The sequence below is a fragment of the Cydia strobilella genome, chromosome 22 (assembly GCF_947568885.1).
Source record: "Cydia strobilella chromosome 22, ilCydStro3.1, whole genome shotgun sequence".
NCBI lineage: Eukaryota > Metazoa > Arthropoda > Insecta > Lepidoptera > Tortricidae > Cydia > Cydia strobilella.
Window position 1 is genome coordinate 2,875,389 of NC_086062.1, and position 25,189 is coordinate 2,900,577.

The window sequence follows — 25,189 nt, forward strand, 5'->3', positions numbered from 1 at the left end:
AAAAGTACTCCATTACAAAACTATAAAGGCAAATTGTTTTTAGTATTTATACTTTTTCCCATTTCGCAAAACTGAATGACATCCTCCAAATAGCCTCTTAAGAGCGCAGCTCTACATTTTCGTCGTTGAAGAATGTCTTTGAGCCCTCAGGAGTGCTCGAGTTTTTAAGCCTCAATGGAGAGCGGTCAAGTGGGAAAGGTACTTTTGACATAAGTATTTTGAGATTTGTATTAGTTTTACATTTTTGTCTTCGAGTTGTACAATCGCCATTAGATAATCAGAGCAGCCAAGGTGCTTAAAAACATCTGATAAAATAGAGGGTGGGTTAAGATATTTGTTAAAAATTTTGCCACTCCAATTTATCTGACGGTGACTGTAAATGGATCCATATTTGGATTCCACTTAATTGGGGTCAAAATTTTTTTCGTAGTCTTGCTTCTGACCACTCTGGCATGCTTTTATTTTCGTCCTTTATCCAATAAACAAAAAAAGTTAGGTGCTATTGTATGTCTTTCTAGCTGTAGATTATAATTCTCTTGAGAAAAAAATAAAAACTAAATTTCATCCCATACAAAAAGCTCCACTCCGTCACATTTTTTGGGGACAAAAAATATTTTCATTTCAAACAAAATTTTCATTTAATTTAATTTATTTTAATTTTAACTAATTGTGTAGTTATTGCAAAATAAAGAATTTTCATTTAAAGTCTTGCAAGGAGTTTTAACAAATTCAAAACTTAAATACCTAAATTAAATTAAATATTTGGGTATACATATAGCTAGTTTTGGTAGGAACTTAACTTATATTAAAGGTGACATTCGGATACCAATCGCAGCTATACTACTGTTACGGAATTACTGCTGCGGCTTAGACGTTCCCACTGCACTGCACACTATCGATCTCCTTAATAAAATGAATGACATTCGTTGCCACATTACTGCCGTGATTAGAATGTTCAATACGATTACGACACTCATTGTATCAAGGAAATATGACACTGTAACCACTGTTCCCATTTGGGATAAATTGACTTTTTATTTATTGTTTCTACTTTTATTGTTCTTGTGTGTTGTGTTTTTATTGTTTTAGTGTAAGTTTTGACATTGTAAATTTACTTATATTTTGGATTTGTAAGTATTTATCTACTTACTCTTATTGTAATTGTGTTGACAATCCTTATTGGAGCTATAATTTTATTTTCATTAGTATTGTTATTATTTTCATTTTTATTTTTATTTTGACGATCATGATAGAAATTCTTATATTTTTGACATTAATGCAAACTTATTATGTAAATTGTCTTTCATGAAATAAATCATCTAATCTAATCTAATCTAATCTAATATATTACGCGGCAGTAATAATGCAACAGTAATGACGCTACAGTTGACAACCGAATGTCACTTTAACATCGACAAATTCATCGACTTGATAAGCATTATTTAAACTTTAAAAAGTGCAATAAAATTCCTGCTTTAAAATAGTCATATTTTGCTAATAGTCGGCGAACGAAATCACCTTGCCTGGAGCGTGGGAAGAAAAGACAAGTCATTTATTTTAAGCTCTAAAGTTTAAAAATAAAAATAAAATGGCTCGTTTTCCCTGATTGTTCGAATGCGGACTGCAGAGAATACCCACGTGCACAACTAAACTATGGAAAGGTCACAGTTCAGTGCAATGAAAAGGAAAAAACTTTGTAAAAATTTATGATGGTATCTTTTAGTTTTTGATAAATTCATCGTGTCGTAGCAGGTGTCCAAGCATCTTTCCTCTTCTATTTTCTATATAAAGAAACTAAACCTAATTGAAGGCAGAGTTGAGGCAAGGAGACGGAGCGGGAGACCAAGGAGAACATACATAGATCAAGTAAAGGAAAAACTCAACGTCGTGTCGTATCAGGCTGTCAAGGAGAAGGCAGAGGACCGACACATATGGAAATCGCTCCACCGACAAGAGTATAACTCTTAAATATATGATGATGATGATCTTTTAGTACTTTCTAGTAAGGGTCTCCCTATATATATCGACGCAGCATCGGCAAACGCCGATAGAAAAAACCTTTATGTCTGCGCAGTAAGAGCAAAAAAGTCGTCATTCGGCTCGGCTCGCATCGGCCGACGCCTGCGGACGCGCCGACACTTCTTTCGCTCCTATTGTGTAGACATAAAGGTTTTTTCTATCGTCTTTTGCCGATTCCGCGTCGACATTATGTAAGGAGATTCTGACTACACGACGACATTACTGCTGTAGTTATGTAGTCGACTTTAATGCTGCAGGAACCGTCAAATTTTATATAAGTTTTTTTGATAAAAGAACTCTTTAGGCGTGTGTCTAGCATATTTATCACCTCCACTGCCTGCGCAAGCTACGAGCGTAGCCGATAGTACGGGAAACGGGATATGTAGCGAAAAGCGTCTTCGAACAGAGAACTGCCTGACAGTGAAAGTGTTAAAGGAATGTCCACCAACTAAGTCTAATTTAAAGTAGTCTAGCTCACAATTGGATGCTATATATTATGCTTTCCTCGATTGACTCTTCTAGAATAAACGAAAAAGTCTCAATTTAATTAATATTTAAAAAGTTCGTTTAGTAACGGCTCCGAATCAAGCCCCGAATTTGTTCATGCCAGCCGCGGCGATTAAAGTGGCGAAAGGTCAAGGGTTCCTCGTGTGACATAGTCTAAGAGGCGGTGCCTTAAAACCACTCAACTATATTCCAGTACTGTATGTACAGTTAGCAAGTAACGGACAAGTTTACGGATCAAAACTATCTACCACTCTCTAATAAATTAACAAAAAGATACTTTTCATTTCTCATGCTCTGAAAGAGGGTCATTATTGTTCTAAAAGGTGTGCAGAATATGAAGTGTCTGCACTAGAGCATTTTACGTTCGAAGTACGTTTTTTTAATTTTTTTTACGATAAGCAATTGAAATTTGAGTTTAAACGGATTTGTTATACAATTTCCATTATGATATTTAACTCCCCATTCCATAAATAACGATACTTTTGCCTGAATTGGTAATTGAAAGTACCCTCAAGAAATACTATAGAAATGTATACTTAGTCATGTTTTTTTTAAACATGACTAAGCATGCATTTTACTTTCCTCGTATTCGAAATGAAAAGTAGAGTGTTTAACTCGGGTGAAAGACATCATTTCAGCCTCGGACTATTAGCGCCAAAATACCTCGGCAGAAATGAGTGCATTTCATCCCTTGGTTAACAATCGCCTATTGAACGCGAACTGTTAGAGGTGTATCTCTGTTTATGTAGGCTGTCGGGCCGCAGATGTTGAATAATACGCGAAAACTGTCTGGACAGTATATTACACAATATTTACACAATCTCACATGAAGAAACAGAAAATATATACAAATAATAAGCTATTTACAGATAAATTACAAACGATGTGAAAACTAAACATAAACATTTGTCGCTCACTGCAAGTAGACCGCGGGCCAGGAACAGATTTCCATGGCCAATCGCCTCCCGGGCGAAAACTTGTATAGTGGTTAACGGCTATGTATGATGAAACATCGTGAACGTCAGCTGCCGCTCCGTTAGTGGGTTGAGGAATGGCAGCAAATAAATTTTATAAAAAAAATTTAGTCATCGCCTCCCGCTTGATACTTTGTTAGGTGATAGTTTAGATGCTATTTTGAATAAACAAAATCGTCAGCCGATTTTGTCGCTGTGGAAAGAACGTCGCTGGTCACATTCACATGAACATGTAAAAAAAAATCTTTTCTGTCATCGGCGTCATCGCCTACCGTTTGATACTTTGTCAGATGATAGTTTAGATGCTATTGTTAATAAAACAAATCGTCAGCCTGTTGTATCGCGGTGGAAAGACCGTGTTATGCGTTTCAGTAGCTGCCATTCCTCAACCCACCAACGGAGCGGCAGCTGACGATTACGAGGGTTCATCGTACATAGCCGTTAACTGCTATACGAGTTTTCGCCCGGGAGGCGATGACTGACCAAATTTGCGCCTGGCTCGCGATCTAAAGGAACTGAGAAAAAATATGCAATAAAAACAAAAGACGCGCGCTGGCAGCGGCATCCGTACCGGCCAAGCTGCCAGCACGCGCGCTGCAAAGAGGTCGGTAGGTCCGTCGCCTATAGTTTGGAAAAGCAGTCCAGAGTTGCACTGCTTCGTCTCATTTCGGGCGTAGACGCAGAGAGTCATACTGTCTTTGTTTTGCACTGGTGCTAGCGCCCAGAAGAAGGGGATGAGTGAAGTTTTTTTTGTTCTTATTTACTGACAAGATTTGCTTGACTAACTATACTTTTGGTGCGTTGTTTCATCCGCTACTGTTAATGCAATTGTACTACCACGGTTCACACTTCTCAAGTTTAACACGTACCTATACATAACCTATACTATCAATATCAATCGTCTTTTTGGTGTTGCCTTTTTCTTCCTTTTGTAAAAATATTTTTCCCTAGAACTGTGACATTCCAATAATATTCACATCTGAACGAAGATATTTTAGTTATTTTTGGTTTTGTTACGGTTATAGTTGGGAGTTACGGTGTTAAAAATAAAATTTAAAACTTTTGCGTTTTAAACACACACAGGTTTCACTGGTCGTTGTCGAAACGTCGGTAAATAAAGGTAACTAAATAAATTCGCTGTAGACTCGGTTGTAAGTGTGATTTAATACGGTGTTAAATGTATAAAGGTGAAAAACATATCATACGTAGTTAATTATCATTATCGTCGTCATATGAGCTTAAACACCGGGGTCAGCGAATGACTTTAGAAAAAAAAAGCAAAATTGGTATCCCGGATATTGTCGGCACTCAACCTAAAATATGTGTAATATTTTTAAATTTAACTTTGATATGAAATAGGTAATGTGTTGAAAATGATTTATAATTATAACACAAAGCCGGAAAGGTGGGCCAAAATGGTTACTGAGTGGGACCCACGGAACACCATAGACGGTGCGGGCCGGGGTTCGGGCAGACCGAAAAGGAGATGGCGGGTCGACTTGGGTGCATTCTACCCCAAATGGTGGAAAAATGCCGATGACAGGGTCGAGTGGAGAAAACGAGGGGCCTTTGCCCAGCAGTAGGACACCAAAGTAGGCAAATAAAAAGAACATTTTCTAACTAATCCGTTAATAAAGCTAGATTTAGGTAAATCGTTTCTGCCGCGGGAAAACAGTACTTAAACTAATGAATAGCAACTCGAGCTGGTGCCAAAATATCTTAATTGTACGAGGCACGACATATTTCCATCAGGGTCTTACTCGACTACGTCTTAACCGCTTAAACTCAAACATGACCAAACCTAGTAAATACTTCTTATCGAAGGTTCGGTTTTGCTCTATTTTCGGCCAAAACCGAACCTTCGGCCGAAACCAAAATCGATATGACTCACATAAAAATACCTATTTAATATGTCTCATGTACAGTCTCATTGTTTAAGTACGATATATATTTGGTGTTCTAATTTGTCCCTTCTGTTCCAGAAAATAAGGAAACACAAATGACCCCAATTTTAAGAGGCCAGTGTCGATTTTGGAGCAAAAATGTAAAATTGATAGATTTAGTCGTTGAAATTATACACGTTTTGTTACGTAATATCTAAATAACAAGTATTGGTTTCTATTAGCACGTCTTCTCATCTTGCCTTGTAATAATGAGGTCGCGAGCGTGCGACACCGGTAATATATGAAAAGAAGGGGCAGTTTTTAAAAATTCATCAAAAAATTATGATGGTAAATTATACAAATTGATGTATAAGAATAGTTTCAGCAAATGTTGCAAATTGTTTAAGTATCAAAATTACGTTGAAATTAAGTCGATTTTCAGAGAAATTGTCACTTGTTTTGAAGTAATTTCTGGAGAAAATTGAATTCGTTTAACTTTCATTTCCTCGAACTCTAAGTCATATAACAAAAATGTAATCTGATAAAGGTCAAGTACAGAATATGTGTAATACAAATTTACTATTTTTAGCAGTCCAAACTTTACGAAATTTACAAATAAGAGCGACAAAATCAGTGCTTTACGCGCGTTTACCTAAACGTCCATCAGAAAAAAAAATCATTACTAATTTAGAGTCTGTTTTCAAAAAAAAAATCAGATAAAAGGCAAGATAAGTAGACGTGCTAATAGAAACCAGTACTTGTTATTTCAATGAGGGAAACGATAGCCCTACCACCACTAACCAGTTGGCACCTCTGTTGATGGTGGTCCAAAAGACTAAAGAACAGCTGTCAGTCATTGAAGTGACAAGTGACATTTTGACATTTCGAACTATGGAAAAGACCACCATCTACACTAGCGCCCCTAGCGGCGAATTCATACGCGTTAGCCCTCATTAGGTAACAAAAGGTTTACAATTTTACCGACACCGGCCTCTTAATACGCTCGAAAACTACGTCGGATTTCGGAGTAATAAGTCACAAATTAGGCTCGCTAATTTTCGGAAACAATGTTGAAACAAAACTTCCTCAAGACTCAGATATATAAAGCAGACTACATCGGTCTAACGCTGCTTGCTCTAGATCAAGCTCCTCGTGATGGAGAGAAATACCCATGTCGAGCAAGTTTCAACTTAAAATACGTAAGATATCCGTTTGTTGTTCAGCCCGCGTTTGATCCTAAACTATTTATTTATTTAATTTTTACTGCACAATACATGATAGTATAAATGGTGGACTTAATACCTTAAGGCATTCTCCACCAGTCAACCAATGGGCTAACCCAGAAAGCTTAAGTAGGCGAAGGGTATTTATAAGTAAATGAAGACATTAAATTAATATTGATAATTGATAAACTATTATTTACTGTTGTTATTTTTTATTGACTCCTGCGGTGTCAGCATGGTTGCATTTTTATCACCTGTCACTATGCCTGTCACTTTCGCACTTACATACTTGTTAGAACGTGACAGGCATGGTGATAGGCGATAAAAATACTACCGTGCTAAGCCCGCTGCTTTCTTATTTAGAAATTTGTATTTATTTCTCACTTAAACCCCATCATGACTATCTTCTGTAAGCCTCTTACGCGAAGTAATCTAGACTCAATTTCAGAGCACATTCTGACCGTACATTGCAGCCAAATTGGTCAATAAATTGTGCCTCCCCCGTCGTTTCATAAGACCTAACACCCTCTAGGACTTTTAAGAAAAATCCTGTTTGCTGCGATTATTATTATAATTTATCTTGTTTAATGTGACTACTCTAACTATTATTATAATTTTTATAATTATAACGGTGGTTGCCTGTGAAGAAGTTAAACGCAACGATCGTACGAATAAAAAAAATTACTTGAATCTTAGCTTATTGGTAAAGCAATCGTCTTTCATCGCCAATCGGAAGATCAGCGCTGACCTTCGGTTCAGCATTATGCTGAGGCGAGACCATTTCGTGGTAAACTTCAACTCCTACCTATTTTATAAGTTTCTATAGCTTTAGTATACTTTTGTATGTAATTTTAGTTTTAAGTTTATCATGAATAAAACATTTGAATTTGAATTTGAATTTGAATGTTAAAAAAAACCTGACAGCTAATAATAGAATACTATATATTCCAAAGTCTGACTGTCTGTCTGTTACTTTTTGGCACCTAAACCGATGAACCGATTTCGATTGAGTCGGGGGCATATAGTAAACTAGCTTTTGCCCGCGACTTCGTCTGCGTGGACTTAGTAACCGCAGTTAGAGTAAGAATAGCACCTGGATAAGGTCTAATAGCAATTATTCAATTTGAGCAAATGCTTATTTTTTTACACAAATTATCAGCCATTTCATTAATTATCTTAATTCCACGCCGCTTTGGACCCTCTCAAGGGTTGATTTTCGGGATAAAAGTTATCCTATGTCCTTCTCCGGGACTCAAACTATATCTATGCTGCTATGGTTGGGGCTTTGAAAGTCCCATTTTTCGTTATATCTAATTATGCGTCTTATTAGCGACATGGCCATGGTCAGTTAATTTAATTTGCTACAAGTTTCATTTATAATGAAATGATAGTATAAGTTTATAGTAGTGTTTCTACTTAAAATAAAAACAAATTAAAGTATTTTCTGTAAATAATTGAATTTGTTCTAATACTTCTAACAGTAAGTTTCATTTAGTCAAGTTTTTCGATACCTTGAATAGTTTTTGAGATATCCGCTCTTGAAAGTTTTTTTAGGGCTCTCAATATTATCTTCATATCTACATCAGTGAAGCTGCTGGCCGTGTTTGGTATCGTTTTCGTATTCATCGGGGGTGCCGAATCCATTTATGATATCACATTGACACCATTCCGAAGTAATAACAAAAACTTTTTTTTTAACTAGACCTCTTGACGCCGCCTCTTGAAACCGCTGAACCGATTTCATTGAAATTTGGTACAGAAATAGTTTGAGTCCCAGGACAGTACATAGGATAGTTTTTATAACCAAAATCATCTTTTGAGGGTGTGAAAAGTGCGGTGGAAGTTTGTATGGGGAATCAATAACTGCTAAACCGATTTAGATAAAATTTGGGATAGTCTACATCTTTGATTTAGTTGAAAATGATACCAAACATGACTTTAAACCTAAACTTAAACAGTATTAACTTCAGGAATTCAGTTTCGGCAAAGAAGCTGAATTCCCCCCATCCCCCACATTTTTAAAGAATGATTTTTGAGAACAAAATCTATATTATGTCCTGTCTCGGGACTCAAAATATCTGTGTACCAAATTTAAATTAAATCGGTTCAGCGGTTTAAGCGTGAAGAGGAGTTTAAAAAAAGGGTATTTGTTTAAAGTTTATATGTTTTACCTCGGAATGGTGTCAATATGATACCATAAATAAATTTGGCACTCCCGATTTATACGAAAACGATACCAAACATAGCCTATTAGATTCACTGATGTAGAAGTCAAGATAAAATTGAGAGCCCCAAATAAACTTTCAAGAGAGGATATCCCGAAAACTATACAAGATATCGAAAAATTTGACTCAGTTAAACTTGTAGCAAATTTAATCAGCTTTCGGTTTGTCTAAGTAGTCATGTCGCTAAGACGCAAAATTTCCAAGATATAAGAGAAAAACCAAAAAAAATTGATCTTCTTTCCCCCCCGGCTCTAAGGCTAGGGCCGGAGACTTTTGATATGTTAACAAAGTTACGGAGTCAAAAATTGTGTTCCAAGCATTTCCCTCTATACCTTCTTATTGATTGGAATGACCTAAATGATATTTTCTGCTATATCCTCCTGAGACCCCCGGTACAAAGTTTTGTGCATATCCCACAATCTATTTTAAACTTTCATTGAATAACAAAGAGTTCCAAATTTAAAAACAAAACCAGTGCTTCTGGCTCTCAGAATATACGGCACAACTGACGTTTGAACTCATGATTTTTGATTACCACACACTTATGAAAAGTTAAGGGGGTAAGAACAGGGGTGTGACTGTGCCTATTTACGCCTTTCGTAACATTTTAGGCATTCTCACGAGCGCTTTTTCAACGCGCGTTATTAAAGCGTTTGATTGACACAAATGGAAACATGTGTATTTATTCACACGATGGCGGTAGCGCTTTTTATCAAGCGTTGTTGGATTTTCAACTTTAAGGCTTGGTCTTTAAATCAAATTTAGCTTGCGGGCAGATTCAAGCGCTTTTTAACGCGAGAATGGAGCCTTAGTAATATAATTATGTAGGGTCTAAAACCCAAAATTTCCTGACGAAATCTATGAAACCAGCTCCAATTACGATGCGATAAACAATTCCGAATAATATTTTTCCAAAATACAAAAAATCTCGCTTACTCACTGCAATCTTATCAAATCACGATAACGTGTCAACGTTGTTATCGTGATAAATTTCCATCTCGTTCAGAACTGGTATAATAAACTGACAAAAATTACACGCGATTGACTAAAATAGTTAGTGAATAATAGGAATTACATTTATTCAGTAGTAGAAAAGAAACAAGACCATTCATTGTTCGTGACCAGCAGCCGAACGTAGGCTTCGTAAAGTGGTCACAAAAGCAAATCAGCTACAGGCTCTCGTCACTTACAATTAGATGCAATCCGCTAGATGTAGGTACCTACGAGATGTTTAATAGTTTGTCTTCATCTGTCATTTTGATTTATGTATTTGTAAAGCGAGGTTTAGACTAGCAAGAACTTGCATGCAATTTTCCTTACATTGCGGTATCTGATAAATATTTTGAATGCAATTTACCTTAGTAGTCGGCAATGTAACGTAAATTGCATGCATGTTCTCGCTAGTCTAAACCTCGCTTAAGAAAGGAATAAAACAAATTAACTAGTTGCTTGGGTTGTTAAAGTTTTATGAATAAGGTGTAAACTTCATGAACCTTTGTGACACACAATTTTTTCTGTGTTCCTTTTATTTCTCATTCATAAAAAAGGCACTGACCTGTTTGACGATGAGCCGCGCGACCCTCGGGCTAGCAAATGTCACAAAGCCATAACACTTGGACACTCCAGCTCTGTCGTAAATGACCCTCGCAGCTGTTACAGTCGCGAACCCAGAAAAAAACTTCCACAGGTCCTCATCCGTCGTCGTCAGTGAAAACCCTCCTACAAATATCCTGTTGTGGATAACTGTCCCGAATTTAGGAGCGTCAGAAGGAGGCAAGCTGTCATCCGTGTCATCCTCAGGTGAATTCAACAATGCTTTCAACTTCTCATGAGGATCAACGCTCTTTCTATTATTCGCTGCACTTTCCTCAACCATATGAGCACAACTCGCGGATTCACTCCTAATGTATCTTTTAACTTCCATCTTTAAAACATGATCCCTTGTTTACTATGCTAACGCTAGCGAGGACTACTGTGGAGCAGAAAACAACTGAGCGCGTATCGATTTTACATGTATTTTTTTAGATATAGGTATAAACCGTGCGTTGCGCGGTAGGCGTACGGTTCAGCTGATTCCGTGGAGTGATGGTACGGCTTGAGATAAGCATGTGGACTCAGATTTTAAAGATACGCGATATAAATAGTGTTTGAGCTATTGTACGGCGCTATTTTTACGAGAAGCGAGAACTGGGTCAATGGTAGACATCTAGCGGCGGGATGCGGCAACTTGACAATTTTCGTTTAGTTTATTCATTGTAGGTGGCGCTTATTTTTTGAAACTAGTGAAAAGTTTTTTCTACTTTTAGAACTCATCGAAATAGGTGTACCTAACTTATATTGAAGGGAGCAGGACAATTCATAGAATAACTTATTTAAATGGGAGATTAACTTTGAATAAAAAGATTTCGGGTAGGGTTTACAGTTTCGAAAAGTTTTCAGTTTATCGGGTTTGAATCGGAAATTGGAAAAGTTTGGAAACATGTGAAGGTTTAACTTCCCATGTGCAAAGTATTAATGCACCTAAAGAAAGAATAAGAGGGAGAGGGGTAGGTAGGTAGGTTTCAAAACTTACAAAGCATTAAGAAAATTCTTAATTTATAGGTAATGTGCATTTCAAACTTAAATTACAATTTGGTTGAAATGAAAGGCCTAAAAATACACTATGGTGACGAGTATATTAACCACTTCGTGTTTGGGCCAGTTAGTCTCTTTCAGCAACAGACAAGTCAAGACAAAAGAATTCGAGCGTCGTGTCGAAAACGCCTGGAAGAGCTACTGGTCAAGTGGTCACCACACTGCGCTCAAGAACCCGCAATGCTTACGTTAGCGAGAAGACTGCTAGGCTGAAATGGGACTGGGCCGGTTACGTCTGCCGCATGCATCCAGACAGGGCTAGTGTAGCTAACAAGTGGATGCCAGAAGATAGGCGTGGACGCGGTAGGCCAGACGGAGATGGCGGGACGACCTAGATACCTTTATCAAGAACTGGCCGGAAAAGGCACTATATCGGGAGTCGTGAAGATCAAGGGGAGAGACCTTTGCCCAGCAGTGGGACACTAAATCAGGCTAGGAAGAAAAAAAACCGATGTTCTTTTTCAATCTCAGTATCTTTTTGCCCAGTTTATAAATATTACGCCATAATATTGTCTTCGGTTACCGCGATAGTTACTCATGAAATAAAGAGTCATGTAAAGAGTTCGAAACGTCGGGATGTATTATAAATTCAATATACGCGATATAATCCGTTTTCATAGTTTTATTTCATGAATATTACGCCACTTGCACTTTGCACTATACACAAATTATATAAAAAAAAGTTGTTCCGCCCTGTCTTGTGGGACTACTAAGATAAGAAAGACGTTTGATATCAGTAAAAAAATAAAATATTATAAAGCAACCATAGACATAGTATACTATACAAGTAGTTATAGACGCGCCACCGAGCCACCGGGGGTAAGAGAAAGAATATTCATATAAAATTTGGGCAGCATAGGATTTTTTCTCTTTCACTCTTATAAATTTCGGTATTTCGCCATCGCCTCCTACCTATGCTGCCACCCGGTCGGTGATAAGGACAAAGCATGGCACTATTTTCTCTTTCCTCTTATAGGAATCGCAATAAGACTATCTTTCTCTATTAAATAGTGTCAGGCCCTAGGAAGCAACGAACATTTTAACATTTTTCAACGCTGTTCGCTGGCCATCACTTTTATTACTCCACCGTGTACCGTGTACATCTCATTATACACATTATACAATAGCTAGCAAAAAGTTAATCTTTTAACGATAGAATTTTTTATTTTTTCATAAAAAACCTGGATGTTTCTGTAAATATTTTATAAAATTAACTATCGTGAAAGATTTTATTATGCAATAACAAAACGCAATTGCAAAATCTTGCAAAATGTCAAGTTGACAGTTGACATTGGGTTAGAGTTGCCACACGTATAATGAACTCCCTTAGCAACGGGTAATTAGAAAAATTCCCCGTTGCGCTGCTGGACAGCAGATTGTACCAAATAAACAGGTTCTATTTTTTATTAAACCTTTAAGGGCATTTTGAGACTGTACTTATTGCCTGTTTTAGTTTTGACTTACACAATCGTAACTTTTAATTTATAAAATTGACCCTTGCTCCTGCTGCCAGACAATGAGTACAATAATTAATTTTAGTGTAATACTTAAAATTTGCATTAAAAAAACTGAAAAAGTTGCAGATAGTTTGGACATAACAAAGAGTTAATAACAAACAAAAAAAAAATGGCCATTTTTTATGCTTTACATGTTGTCCATGGTAACAATTTGGTTTATCGTCACTACCCAGCAGAAAACGTAAGTTTGTGCAATTGCATGTAGGAGCTATCATATTATCGTGAACTGTAACGGTAAATCATGGACGGTGACGTCGACGAATACGTAAAAGCCTTGTACAGTTGCCATCAGATATATCGGAGCAGCCAAGGCACTCACAAATATCTGAACACGTCCCTATATTGTCAAGGCGTTAGGGTGCGTGTTCAGATATTTTTGAGCACCTTGGCTGCTCCGATATATATGATGGCGACTGTACTCCCAAATTGTGTTTTAGATTTTGTTTTTTATTTATTTTTTGGCACTCCATGTATCTAACTAACAGTGAAAAAGTTGGTTTTTAAAAATACCTATCGTTATGGTTGCCAAGAGCGTTCTGTAATCAGTGTATATTTTTGTAACTAATCCCTGCCAAATTCAAAAATATTGTGCCCTCCCCCCCCCCCCCCTCTAACATTTGAACCGAGCGAACAAAACAATTGAGAAAAAAAAACATGGAATAAAGCTTAATAAACATTTAAAAAAAATTGGGTATAATCGGTTGAACCATAAGCGAGTTTTTTTCCAAAAAAATCTACTTATTAAAACGACGTAAGAACTGCGAAGATACACCTGTGTCGACTGTGTCCTTTTGCTTGTATAACTTTTTGTATAGTATGAAAGTATAGAACTATCCTGATGCGTGGTCCGACACGCACTTGACCAGTTTATTGTTTCTTAGTTTTATTACTACGGTCATAGAAGGTTGTATAATGTATTGAAAACGTAACCAAATGGATAAAAAAACCGGGTACATTATTTTTCTCCGTAAAAATGGAAAGAGCTCATAATTCCGAGTAGAAATAAATAAATAATAAATAAATATAGGACATTCTTACACAGATTGACTAAGTCCCACAGTAAGCTCAAGAAGGCTTGTGTTGTGGGTACTTAGACAACGATATATATAATATACAAATACATAAATACATAGAAAACACCCAAGACTCAGGAACAAATATCTGTGCTCATCACACAAATAAATGCCCTTACCGGGGTTCGAACCCAGGACCATCGGCTTCACAGGCAGGGTCACTACCCACTAGGCCAGACCGGTCGTCAAATAATATGTAAATTCCTAAATCTAATGCAATAGTTGGGGGTACAACTTCAAATACAAATGCCTTACGTTTTAATAGCGCGGACTACAGCTTGGCAAAAAAGAGTAGAATATATTAGGGGCGCCACTGTCTATGTAAAACGTCTTGCATAATGCAACTATTGAGTTACTTTGACGTCTCTTTTGTATGAAAACAGTAAATGTTGCCATTATAAAAAAAATTAGTTCCATTTCTACTCTTTTTTGCCAAGCTGTAGTATGGATGGTATAGAAAGGATCGCAATCTCTTATGGCAGAATTGTTGTAAAAGTGACCGCTTTCAGCTTTAAATAATAGGTCCTAATCTCTCCGGTGGCGCTAGTTAGGCTCTGGGACATGAATATAACATGAACATTATTATATGGATTACTATACACTAAGTTAAAATGATGTGACCAAATTCTGAATTATTTTAATTTATAATTACTACTGACATGACACATTATTGTATTTCCGTTTTTCGCTTTAAGATATATGTAGGCTATGATTGGTTTTTAAGTTAAAACGATGTTTACTTTTGTAATTTTATTTTATGTACTCTGGACGTGTAATTAACTTTATCAATAAATATACAAATACAAAAAAAAACCATATAAGGCAACAAATAACCCGACCAAATTACGTAGGTTGTTTTTGGTAGTATTTCGGTGTATGGTGGCGCCGCCTAATTACTGTTTTTTGATGGACACTTTTCATACATAGAGATTTGGCTCCTTTATACAGTCTCCATGAGCTGTAGCTCTGTTTATGCTCTGATTTGTAATTAGATTCCAAAAAACTAACCTCACTCAGATCCTTTTTCTTTCGTAATAATGGAAAATATGTAAAGAAGTAAACTCAAATTTCCCTTTTGCATAATCTAGCATTCAAAATAAATATAGATGTATCCTTTTAGCTTTGTTTAGTTTCTTAAAACATACGGAAAAGAGAAAAGTGAGGTTAGTTTTCTGGAATCTAATTTTATTACAAATCAGAGTTTAGGATACTTATAAGTTTAAAAAATCTCTTAACAGGGAAACAACAATTTTGCACTGGCAACATTGACATTATTTCCATCGCGTACTTATGTGTGCAATGCGATCGTTTGTTTTCTCTTTTATTAATTTATTTCTTTTAAAGTCCTTGTGTTTATTTCCATTTCTAAAGCTTGTGTAACAATGCAATGAGAAAGTTTTAGCTTCCCTGACAATAACGTGCTCAGTGCAAGTTTTTGCGAACTTTCGCGTGTTTTGTTGTTGCTTCGCTCCAATTTTTTATCAAAATAGTCACTAATGAAGATACTCTGACTGGCATTGAGTAAGTATTTCGTTGTAAAATAATTACTTCATGACCTGAATAATTAACCATGTGTCTGTAACGCCAATTTATCGAGTTCTAGCTGTGTAAAATGCGTAAATTATGGGTACCCCCGAGTTTCACATTTATATTGTGTTGAGCTATTATGTTATAGGTATCCGGTATGTTTATATGTTACGTCAGGATCATAAATTGGCTAGAACAGGTTTTGCATTGAATGCATGTGGAATCTATGCTAGGAAGAGGACTACTTTTCCAATTCAAACTACATATATAAAGTTTAAATTGGGATGAATGTTTACATTTGCAGAACCTGAATGTTTCTAGAATGTTTTCCATTTAACAGAGTTAGGTAACATACAAACTTAAAAACTTTTTGAAACTACCCCCTTATTTGTTATTAAACACATCTTAAATTTAAATTTAATCTAGAGAATTAAAGAAAACAACATGTATCAAAAATGAACATAGTGAGACACTGCCCACTTTCTGTTTTGAAATTCAAATTGAATTTGAAATAGCCTGACATAGCTTTTCACAATTTTATTATACAAGGTGTAAAATGGGAGTGTTACTTTGATTGTATGATGGCGGCTAGCCCTCCGGGTTAGTGAGTGGTGCAAGTGGCCCTAAGGGGTTAATGCTAAGATCAACAAACTCTTTAAACTCTTGCGTTTTGTACACATAATTGATGACATTACCAAGTCTAACCCACTGGGCCCGTGTCTAGTCCTCTCCACTGAGCGTCACTATTATCCTGACGGGTGACGCCACTATGAAGACGGGTACAAAAATTATCATCAAATTGGGGACCACTTATTCAGATGTTGAAACCAAGGGATCTATCTTCGGACCAGTGTGCGGATATTGCTAGTGTTGCATGTTGTGCCATGGACAATCAGCATTAAACAGAAACGGGTTGATTAATTTATTTGTCTACCCGAATATTTATATAAACTAATGTCAGGTAGTTTAGTGTTGTTTACCAAAATCCCAATTGACATTTTGCTGGGATGTCAGTCTTCCATGGCAGCTAGTGCAACCTAGCTGAAATATCAGAAAAAAGGTCAAATAATGAAATTCAATCGCGTTAGACCCGGCAATAAATAATAGTAGTAGTAGTAGTAGTAAACTCTTTATTGTACAAATATACATATTAAAAATTACATGGTACAAATAATAAGATGTACAAAGGCGAACTTATCCCTCAATAATTATATCAACAAACTCTTTTGAGAGTAATTAAGAATTGATTTAATTTAATTTTCTGTAGGTGAGTCATCATAAGCCAATATTATTTTGTGCATTATAGTACACAGCTGTATCAAATATGTATGTTACATGCACAAGCTATTCTGTGCAGTCATGTTCTATTTTATACGATAATAGGTAGAATGCAAAACTTTGACTTTAACAGCCTCCTAGTCTAATCAGTTGTGACCCTGCCGATAAGGCGGGAGCTATGGGTTTAAATCCAGGTAGGGACATTTTGTGTTTTTATCACTAATATTTGTTTCTAAGTTATGAATGTTTTCTATGTAGGTATATACCTAGTCGGCTCATAAGTTCTGTCACTGGCCTTTAAAATTTAAATTTGGAACTCCTAAAACAAAAACCGTTCTGCATTTGAATTTCGAATCTTTATTAAATATTTGAGTAGTATAATTTTGCAATTTTCTGTTTTCTTCAACATGGAGTGGACGCTTAAAGATAGCCGTACCGCAATAATTGCACTATATCGTTGTGGTCACTCGCCGACTAAAATTTTTAAGCTACTTGAAAATTTAAAATTCTCTCTAAGATTTGTGTATCGTACCATAGAAAGATACAGTGAGGTCTCTAGTTTAAATGACAAGAAAAGAAGCGGTCGTCCGCGTACAGCTAGGACTCCAGCGGTTGTACAAGCAATTAGGGCACGCATTGCCAGAAATCCCGCTAGGAAACAAAAAGTTATGGCCCTCCAGATGGGTTTGAGCAAAAACACGGTGAAAAGAGTGCTTAATCAAGACCTGAGACTTCGTGCTTATAAACGAAAAACTGGCCATCTTCTCAATGGTCGGCTTAAAGCTTTAAGGCTTAAAAGATCTAAAGCTTTATTGAAGAAGTACGCTAAAAATAAGCACCGTTGTATACTGTTTTCGGACGAGAAAATTTTTGACATAGAAGAAAACTGTAATCAACAAAATGATAGAGTGTACGCTCGCAATAGTAAAGAAGCGTCTAATAGCATTCCCCGTATTCAAAGAGGTCATCACCCTTCATCTGTGATGGTTTGGCTGGGAGTTTCTTATGCGGGCGTCACTAGTATGCATTTTTGTGAGAAAGGAGTAAAAACTAGTGCCAAAGTGTACCAAGACACGGTGTTGACTAATATTGTGAAACCACTATCCCATACGATGTTTCTAAACCAGCATTAGGTTTTCCAGCAGGACTCTGCTCCAGCCCATAAGGCAAAGTCTACACAAGCCTGGCTCGCCTCCAATAAAATCGACTTTATACGGCATGAAGATTGGCCCTCCTCTAGCCCAGATCTTAATCCTTTAGACTATAAAATATGGCAGTATTTAGAGGAAAAGGTGTGCTCAAAACCTCATGCAAATCTAGACTCGCTGAAAAAATCTCTTGCTGCGGCAGTGGCCAATATCGACATGAAAGTGGTGCGTGAATCCATTGACGACTGGCCACGAAGACTTCAAGCCTGTGTAGATAATTATGGCGGTCATTTTGAATAAATGTTATACATTTAGATTCTCTAGTTTATAAGCTTTCAAACGCTGTACAAATTATACGGAATAAACTTAAACTTTTGATTTTATTTGATACTATGTATATGACAGAACTTATGAGCCGACTAGGTAAGTATTTATATAAACAGTTGTGTGCAATATAATAGCAGTCAATAAGAAAATGAAAATTAGGGGTTAACTATAACTTTAGATCAATTATATTGGAACTTTATAGGGTTCCGTACCAAAACCTAAAAACGGGACCCTATTACTAAGACTCCACTGTCCATCTGTCTGTCACCAGGCTATATCTCATGAACCGTGATAGCAAGACGAGCGGGGCGAGATAATTCGAGTCGGGGCGGGGCGGTGCGTGGCTGTTCTGTATGATAATACTATTACTTATTCTGTGGTGCGGTATCGGTGCAGTACGCAGCATTTCTTCCTGATTGGTGCGGAGTCGCGGGCGCGGCAATCAGAAAAAAATACTTCGTACCGATACCGCGCCGCCAAGTGGGGAATCCATGGTCTCGTTGACCTTGTATCAACATTACAAATCAAAATTACGCGTCATTACGGGGGAGTTCCCTTTTTGATATCTAATGACTTGACTGTCATCACCTACTATGAAAGAGTTAAATTTCGTAATAGTGTCGAGATTTACATGGGTAATAAAATTGTTAAATTAGGTTTAATTTTATCCTCATCGTAAAGTACTTAATTCTTTTCGAAGGCAGATAAGAAATTTCTATGGCGACATAGTTCAACAGAAAATAAAGTACTACATTTATATTATATCTATTAATTATTTATTTAGAATTCCGTTTCTACCTGTAAATATGGAAAACATTTAAAAAATTAACAGCATATTGGAACACAGTGACATGTTTATGATACTGGGTGATTTCCGCACTGGCAACGCGAACTGACCACAAGGTGACAAGCGAGCGCAAGCTGCGTCCGTTCTGTAACGTTGCGCGGCAATTACTATGTCTTGGCTAGACACCAAAATTGGTGTGGGCCGCATGTACTTGTAGCGACGCGACAAAATCGCGGAGTGAGCCGCGCCTGTCGGCAGACAGACATACCAGGCGGTCTAGCATAAGTTCTCGTTCTCGCGCGCGACTCCATATTTCTAGCGCGACTTCAAGTATGGACCCGCGCGCGAGAACGCAACTTATGCTAGACCGCCAGTTTTCAAGAGGCGGTGTCAATATGTGAATGGCCTTAATATCTTTACAATTGTTTTCCGAGCAGGTCTGTTGTTAAACAAATAACAAATTAGGTAGGTACCTATTTTGCCGTAGTACATTTGATAAGGATTTTGTGATCTGAATGAGTTAAATTACTTTAACAAGAGAGAAGTATATTCAATCTCTATATACAAAGTTTAATTTCTAATATTGTTCTAGTTTAATTAGCTATCTGCACCAGAATTCAAATCACCTACTTGAAATTGGAGTGTGTAAAAATAGATGGCGTTGTAATTGTCGTAAATAAAATGTGCGGAAATCAACCAATAACCATTGGTTCTCTTCTCCGCTCCGCTTTATCACAACGAATGCTATTGATTGGTGCCCACACATTTTATTTATGACAATTACAACGCCATCTATTTTTACGGACTTCAATTTCAAGAAGGTGGAGGTTCTGTTGTAGATAGTTCATTAAACTAGAACAATATTAAATATTATAAAAAAAAAATAAAAAAAATATTAATTTGAAATGACTTTGTATGGATATTGAATATACTTATCTCTGGTTGAATTAAAATAAATAAATAAAGTCATTTAACTCATTCAGATCACAATGTCCTTATCAAATTTTCTATGACAAAGTAGGTAGGTACTTAAATTGTAAAGACTTCTGACATCTCTGCCTCAGTGGAAAGGCAGCCTTTAGCCAGAAAATGTTGGAACTTTCATGTAAAATATTAGTCCTAATTATTGACTTGCCTTTGGTTTAACACATTGCCGCAGCAATTATTGTTCTGCCGACACTAGGTATATCATCGCGTACGTCATAGTCACATTCTAGAAATATAAGATGAAATTAAAATTTAGATACGTTAAATTATAAAGCCGCTATTTATAACGTCTGTCAAGTCTAATAAGGCCTTGATAATCATTTGTCCCTGTCCGCCATTTTTCATTTTGTGTTTGTTAAAAAGAGACAAAACTTTACAGAGGTTTCTGGAAGAGTCAATGTAGGGCATGAAGACCTTGTGAAAATTCAAAAACCGGCCAAGTGCGAGTCGGACTCGCGCACGAAGGGTTCCGTTTCCGTACCATTACGAAAAAAAGGCAAAAAAATCACGTTTATTGTATGGGAGCGCCACTTAAATATTTATTTTATTCTGTTTTTAGTATTATAGCGGCAACATAAATACATCATCTGTGAACATTTCAGCTGTCTAGCTATCAAGGTTCATGAGATACAGCCTGGTGACAGGCGGACAGTGGAGTCTTAGTAATAGGGTCCCGTTTTTACTATTTGGGTACGGAACCCTAAAAAGGTCTTTATCAATAGGGCACGTTCAGAAGATAGCGGTTTTAACAATGCCAATGCCACTCGCTTTATATTACTTTTATATTCTTATCTTTAACTAATCTTATCTTATCTTAAACTGGCTTTAGCTTAAAAACTGTAATAGATGTCATATATTAAAGAAAAAGTGAAGAAAAAAAAAAAACTCGACACGCACTCTAACGCCTTGACAATAGAGGCGTGTTCAGATATTTGTGAGCACCTCGGGCGCTCCGATATATCTGATGGCGACTGTACACTCATCATTTCAATCAAGGCCCACATAAAATTTTGGTCTTGCGAGCCACTGGATGGGAGCTGCCTTAACGCATCTACACTGCACTTCATCTGACGTTAGTTGATCGAGTCGTTAACGTTATCTTGTTTACACTCGCAAATACCTAGTTGTTCCTTAGGTTATCGCCTGTATGCATAGGGGCTGCAAGGCATTTCTTTTAAACGTAGTCGTAATGCCGCCATGATGAGACAATGGCTACACAGCAGTACACACCTTCCGTAAGAGCTAAAGTTTAACGCAGCGTCTTACGTAAGCGAACAACTCGCGAACGCGAAGCGAAGCGGCGCGGCGCGGCGGGCCCTTGGCGTTCGCGTTCGCCACGAGATCGCCCACTTAGGACACTTTTATAGGTATCAAAGGATTGGTTCACCCTGCGCCGCATGCCGCATCGCTTCGCTTCGCTTTCGCGTGTTGTTCGCCTACATAGTACGCTGCGTAAGGGGGCTAACGCAAAATTGTAGTTATATCATTTCGTAAATTGTTAGTGAGCGTCAGGATGGCAGGACCATGATAGTAAATTTATAGCGAGAGTTACTTCAAGTTTACTTTTTTTATTATGGTTCATTATATTTGTATGTGGGTAGTTTTGCACATTGTAGCTTGTCCTCAGTGACCTCAGTCACTCGTTGACCACGAACGCTGTAAAGGGTTCGAAACGTCGGGATGTATTATAAATTCAATTTGCGCGATATAATCCGTTTTTATAGTTTTATTTCATGAGGTACTATCGCGGTAACCGAAGACAATATAATGATTAATGACATTTAAAATAACAAGTTGTTGACATGACAGTTTATTTATTTTGTTCGGTAAATGAAAAAAAAATGATATGATAAGTTTTTATAAAAATATCGCTTAGCTAATTAGTTAGCACAATTTCACCATTATGCTATGCCCTAAAAAATCTTCCTCTGACTTACGAAAATGTATGGAATTGTTGCAGATCAATGAAAAACTACATATTTTTTGACCCAAATTGAGATTTCGTGTTTATTACACTTCCACCCAGAATGAGGAGCTTATCAAGCTTACCAAATTTTATCAAAATGTAATTAAAAAAAAATCGACATCAATATAAAAATCGGTCCATTTATCGCCTGTCACAGTGACACTTTCGCACTTACATACTTGTTAGAACGTGACAGGCATGGTGACTGGCGATAAAAATGCGTCCGTGCTTAAGCCCGGTACTAATACGAAAGTATATATAGGACTAAAGCCAAAACTGCTTAAATTTTATTAACACATGTCTTTCCCTGTTGATATTAATGTCTTGATGCTCGAATTCTATCGAATCTAGATGTTTGATTAATTTGATTTAACATTATGAATGGAAAATTTCCCCAAAGGATTCCAGCTCAGAAATAGGATGTGCAGTTATCGTTCGGTGAAAGGTCGCGCATCAACGTTTGACTTATGCACGAATCTGTATCAGTAGTATCAGTACCAACAGAAACACCTGATCAGAGATAGTCCTTATCTCGTCGCAAGAAGGGTTACTTATGTTCAGTTAATTGTTGATGATCTAGCAGAGCGCAAGAGAGTATCATGAGATCCGAACGATCCAAAAATGCTTTAGCTTTATTACTATAGCAACAAGATACAAATTACAACGACTGGTGGTCGGCCATCTTGGAAAATCCCCTCACAATCGCCTATAGGTGGACCTTATTGTATAAGGAATAAGAATTATCATTAACGGACGGTATACTGGTTTCGACAAGTGATTTGAATATTGTTTGTACATTGCTAATTTATTGACGTTTCTGTGATTTGTATTAATGTACTGTTGATTCAATGAGCTAGTAGATAGATAGTGATAATGTAGGTAAATATAGGTACTAACGTGATGTCATTTGTATTTGGATATTCATTTGTTATGTTTAGAAAACACTTGTACGTAGGTACCGACTTAAACAATTCTTTTTATGAAACGAGGATAGGCAGATTTGTATGGACACTGGTCCTGGAACCAATAAAAATATTGGCACACATAAAGATGTTTTGTGACCCAAAGACGGACATGAAACGTAAACAAATGAATTTTAAACATGGGAGCCACGGTAAATGAGGAAATTAAAATAAAAAGTTTTTCGAACTATTATGTGTTACATATCAAATGAAAAAGCTCATTGTGAGCATCTCAAATATATAGAATACATTTATAATTTTTGAATAAACATTTTAGAAGTTATTCAGGAAAATAGGCAAAACATGACCATTCCCCTAAAATACACAAAATAGTTATTTACCACTTCTTTACCTATAGATGACAGGAAAACCTATTAGAAATGTGCAGTCAAGCGTGAGTCGGACTTAATTACTAGTTTTTGATCCGACCCCTACGAGTTTTTAGGGTTCCGTACAGAAAGGGTAAAAACTGGACTATATTACTAAGACTCCGCCGTCTGTCTGTCTGTCCGTCTGTCAGCAGGCTGTATCTCATGAACCGTGATCTATAACAACAAATACTAAAAACAGAATAAAATACATATTTATATGAGGCTCCCATACAACAAATGTGATTTTTTTGCCGTTTTTTTCGTAATGGTACGGAACCCTTAGTGCGCGAGTGCGACTCGCACTTGTTTAAAAACATTTTATTCACGTTTCACATTTAAAAAAATCATTGTTAATAATCGTATAATGTAATCTTGGAACGCAAGTCCGACTCGCACTCGGCCGGTTTTTTTCACACTTAAGTATGATAAATAAAGAAAATTAATAAATAAATAAATGATGATGACTTGATCCCACTACACTTTAACTTAGGTATCTAATATTTATAAATCCTACATATATTTATTTACATTTTATAAACTAAATATTAGCAGTAGCGAGATTGTCGGTATATTCGCATAGTGACAACTATTATAATGTATGTGCCCCCATTGACCCATTTCAACTCTCCACCTTGTACTCTATAGGGGCAAACTAATAAAATACAATGTTGTCAAGAAATAATAATAGCAGAGGTTATCATATAAATCACGTTCCTTGTAGCCATAATAATAATTACGATTTTCTATACGTTTGTGGTTTTCTACATTCATTGATTAACTTATAAGTTTGAAATTGTTGCCGCGCCTTTGAAGCTGCCCAAATGTTGCAGCTCCTTTGGAGCTGCCCAAATGTTGCAGCGCCTTTGAAGCTGCCCTAATGTTGCAGCACCTTTGAAGCTGCCCTAATGTTGCAGTACCTTTGAAGCTGCCCTAATGTTGCAGTACCTTTGAAGCTGCCCTAATGTTGCAGTACCTTTGAAGCTGCCCTAATGTTGCAGTACCTTTGAAGCTGCCCTAATGTTGCATCACCTTTGAAGCTGCAGGCTACCGTAGGCTACGTAGTCCGTTTATTAGGGTTTCGTACCCAAAGGGTAAAAACGGGACCCTATTACTAAAACTCCGCTATCCGTCCGTCTGTCACCAGGCTGTATCTCATGAACCGTCATAGCTAGACAGTTAAAATGTTCACAGATGATGTATTTCTGTTGCCGCTATAACAACAAGTAATAAAAACAGAATAAAATAAATATTTAAGTGGGGCTCCCATACAACAAACGTAATTTTGTTGCCGTTTTTTGCGTAATGGTACGGAACCCTACGTGCGCGAGTCTCACTCGCATTGGTTAGTAGTTGCGCCGTACACTAGTTTGCCACCTTTGTATTATTTAAAACACTGCAGCATTGGTCTCACTCACATGGATATTATGAATATTAAATTGCTACATTAATCATCTATGATTGCTATTTCACAACATTACTGCATTAAACATGAATAGTGTGTTGTTTATTGCAAGGGACTAAGATTTAGTTTTCTTTGGAAGAAACTGAAAAACTCGTTTTCAATTATTTTGGTCAAAGAAAATCCAAAGTTGAAATTTTAAAGACAGTTGTAATTTACATTTACATGTTTTTATTTACATGTTTTGTTTTTATTCGCAACTCGTTTCGAATTTCCTCTTTTCCGCACTTGTATCGTAAATAACTATTACGATACAAGTGCGGAAAAGAGGAAATTCGAAACGAGTTGCGATAAATTAAAACACGACCGCAGGGAGTGTTTT

The 25,189-nt window shown here is 36.8% G+C and overlaps 2 protein-coding genes across 2 annotated transcripts in view; one reads left to right on the forward strand and one right to left on the reverse strand.

Annotated features, from left to right (window-relative positions):
• LOC134751435 (protein boule) overlaps positions 1–11,097 on the reverse strand; it is a 36,674-nt gene extending 25,577 nt beyond the window's left edge. The window contains exon 1 of the mRNA XM_063686844.1: positions 10,387–11,097. Coding sequence (XP_063542914.1) covers positions 10,387–10,755 — 369 coding nt within the window. The 5' untranslated portion in view covers positions 10,756–11,097. The remainder of the gene's footprint in view (positions 1–10,386) is intronic.
• A 4,222-nt stretch (positions 11,098–15,319) lies between these two features.
• LOC134751602 (dual serine/threonine and tyrosine protein kinase-like) overlaps positions 15,320–25,189 on the forward strand; it is a 54,678-nt gene continuing 44,808 nt past the window's right edge. The window contains exon 1 of the mRNA XM_063687077.1: positions 15,320–15,576. The gene's annotated coding sequence lies outside the window, so the exon portion shown is untranslated. The remainder of the gene's footprint in view (positions 15,577–25,189) is intronic.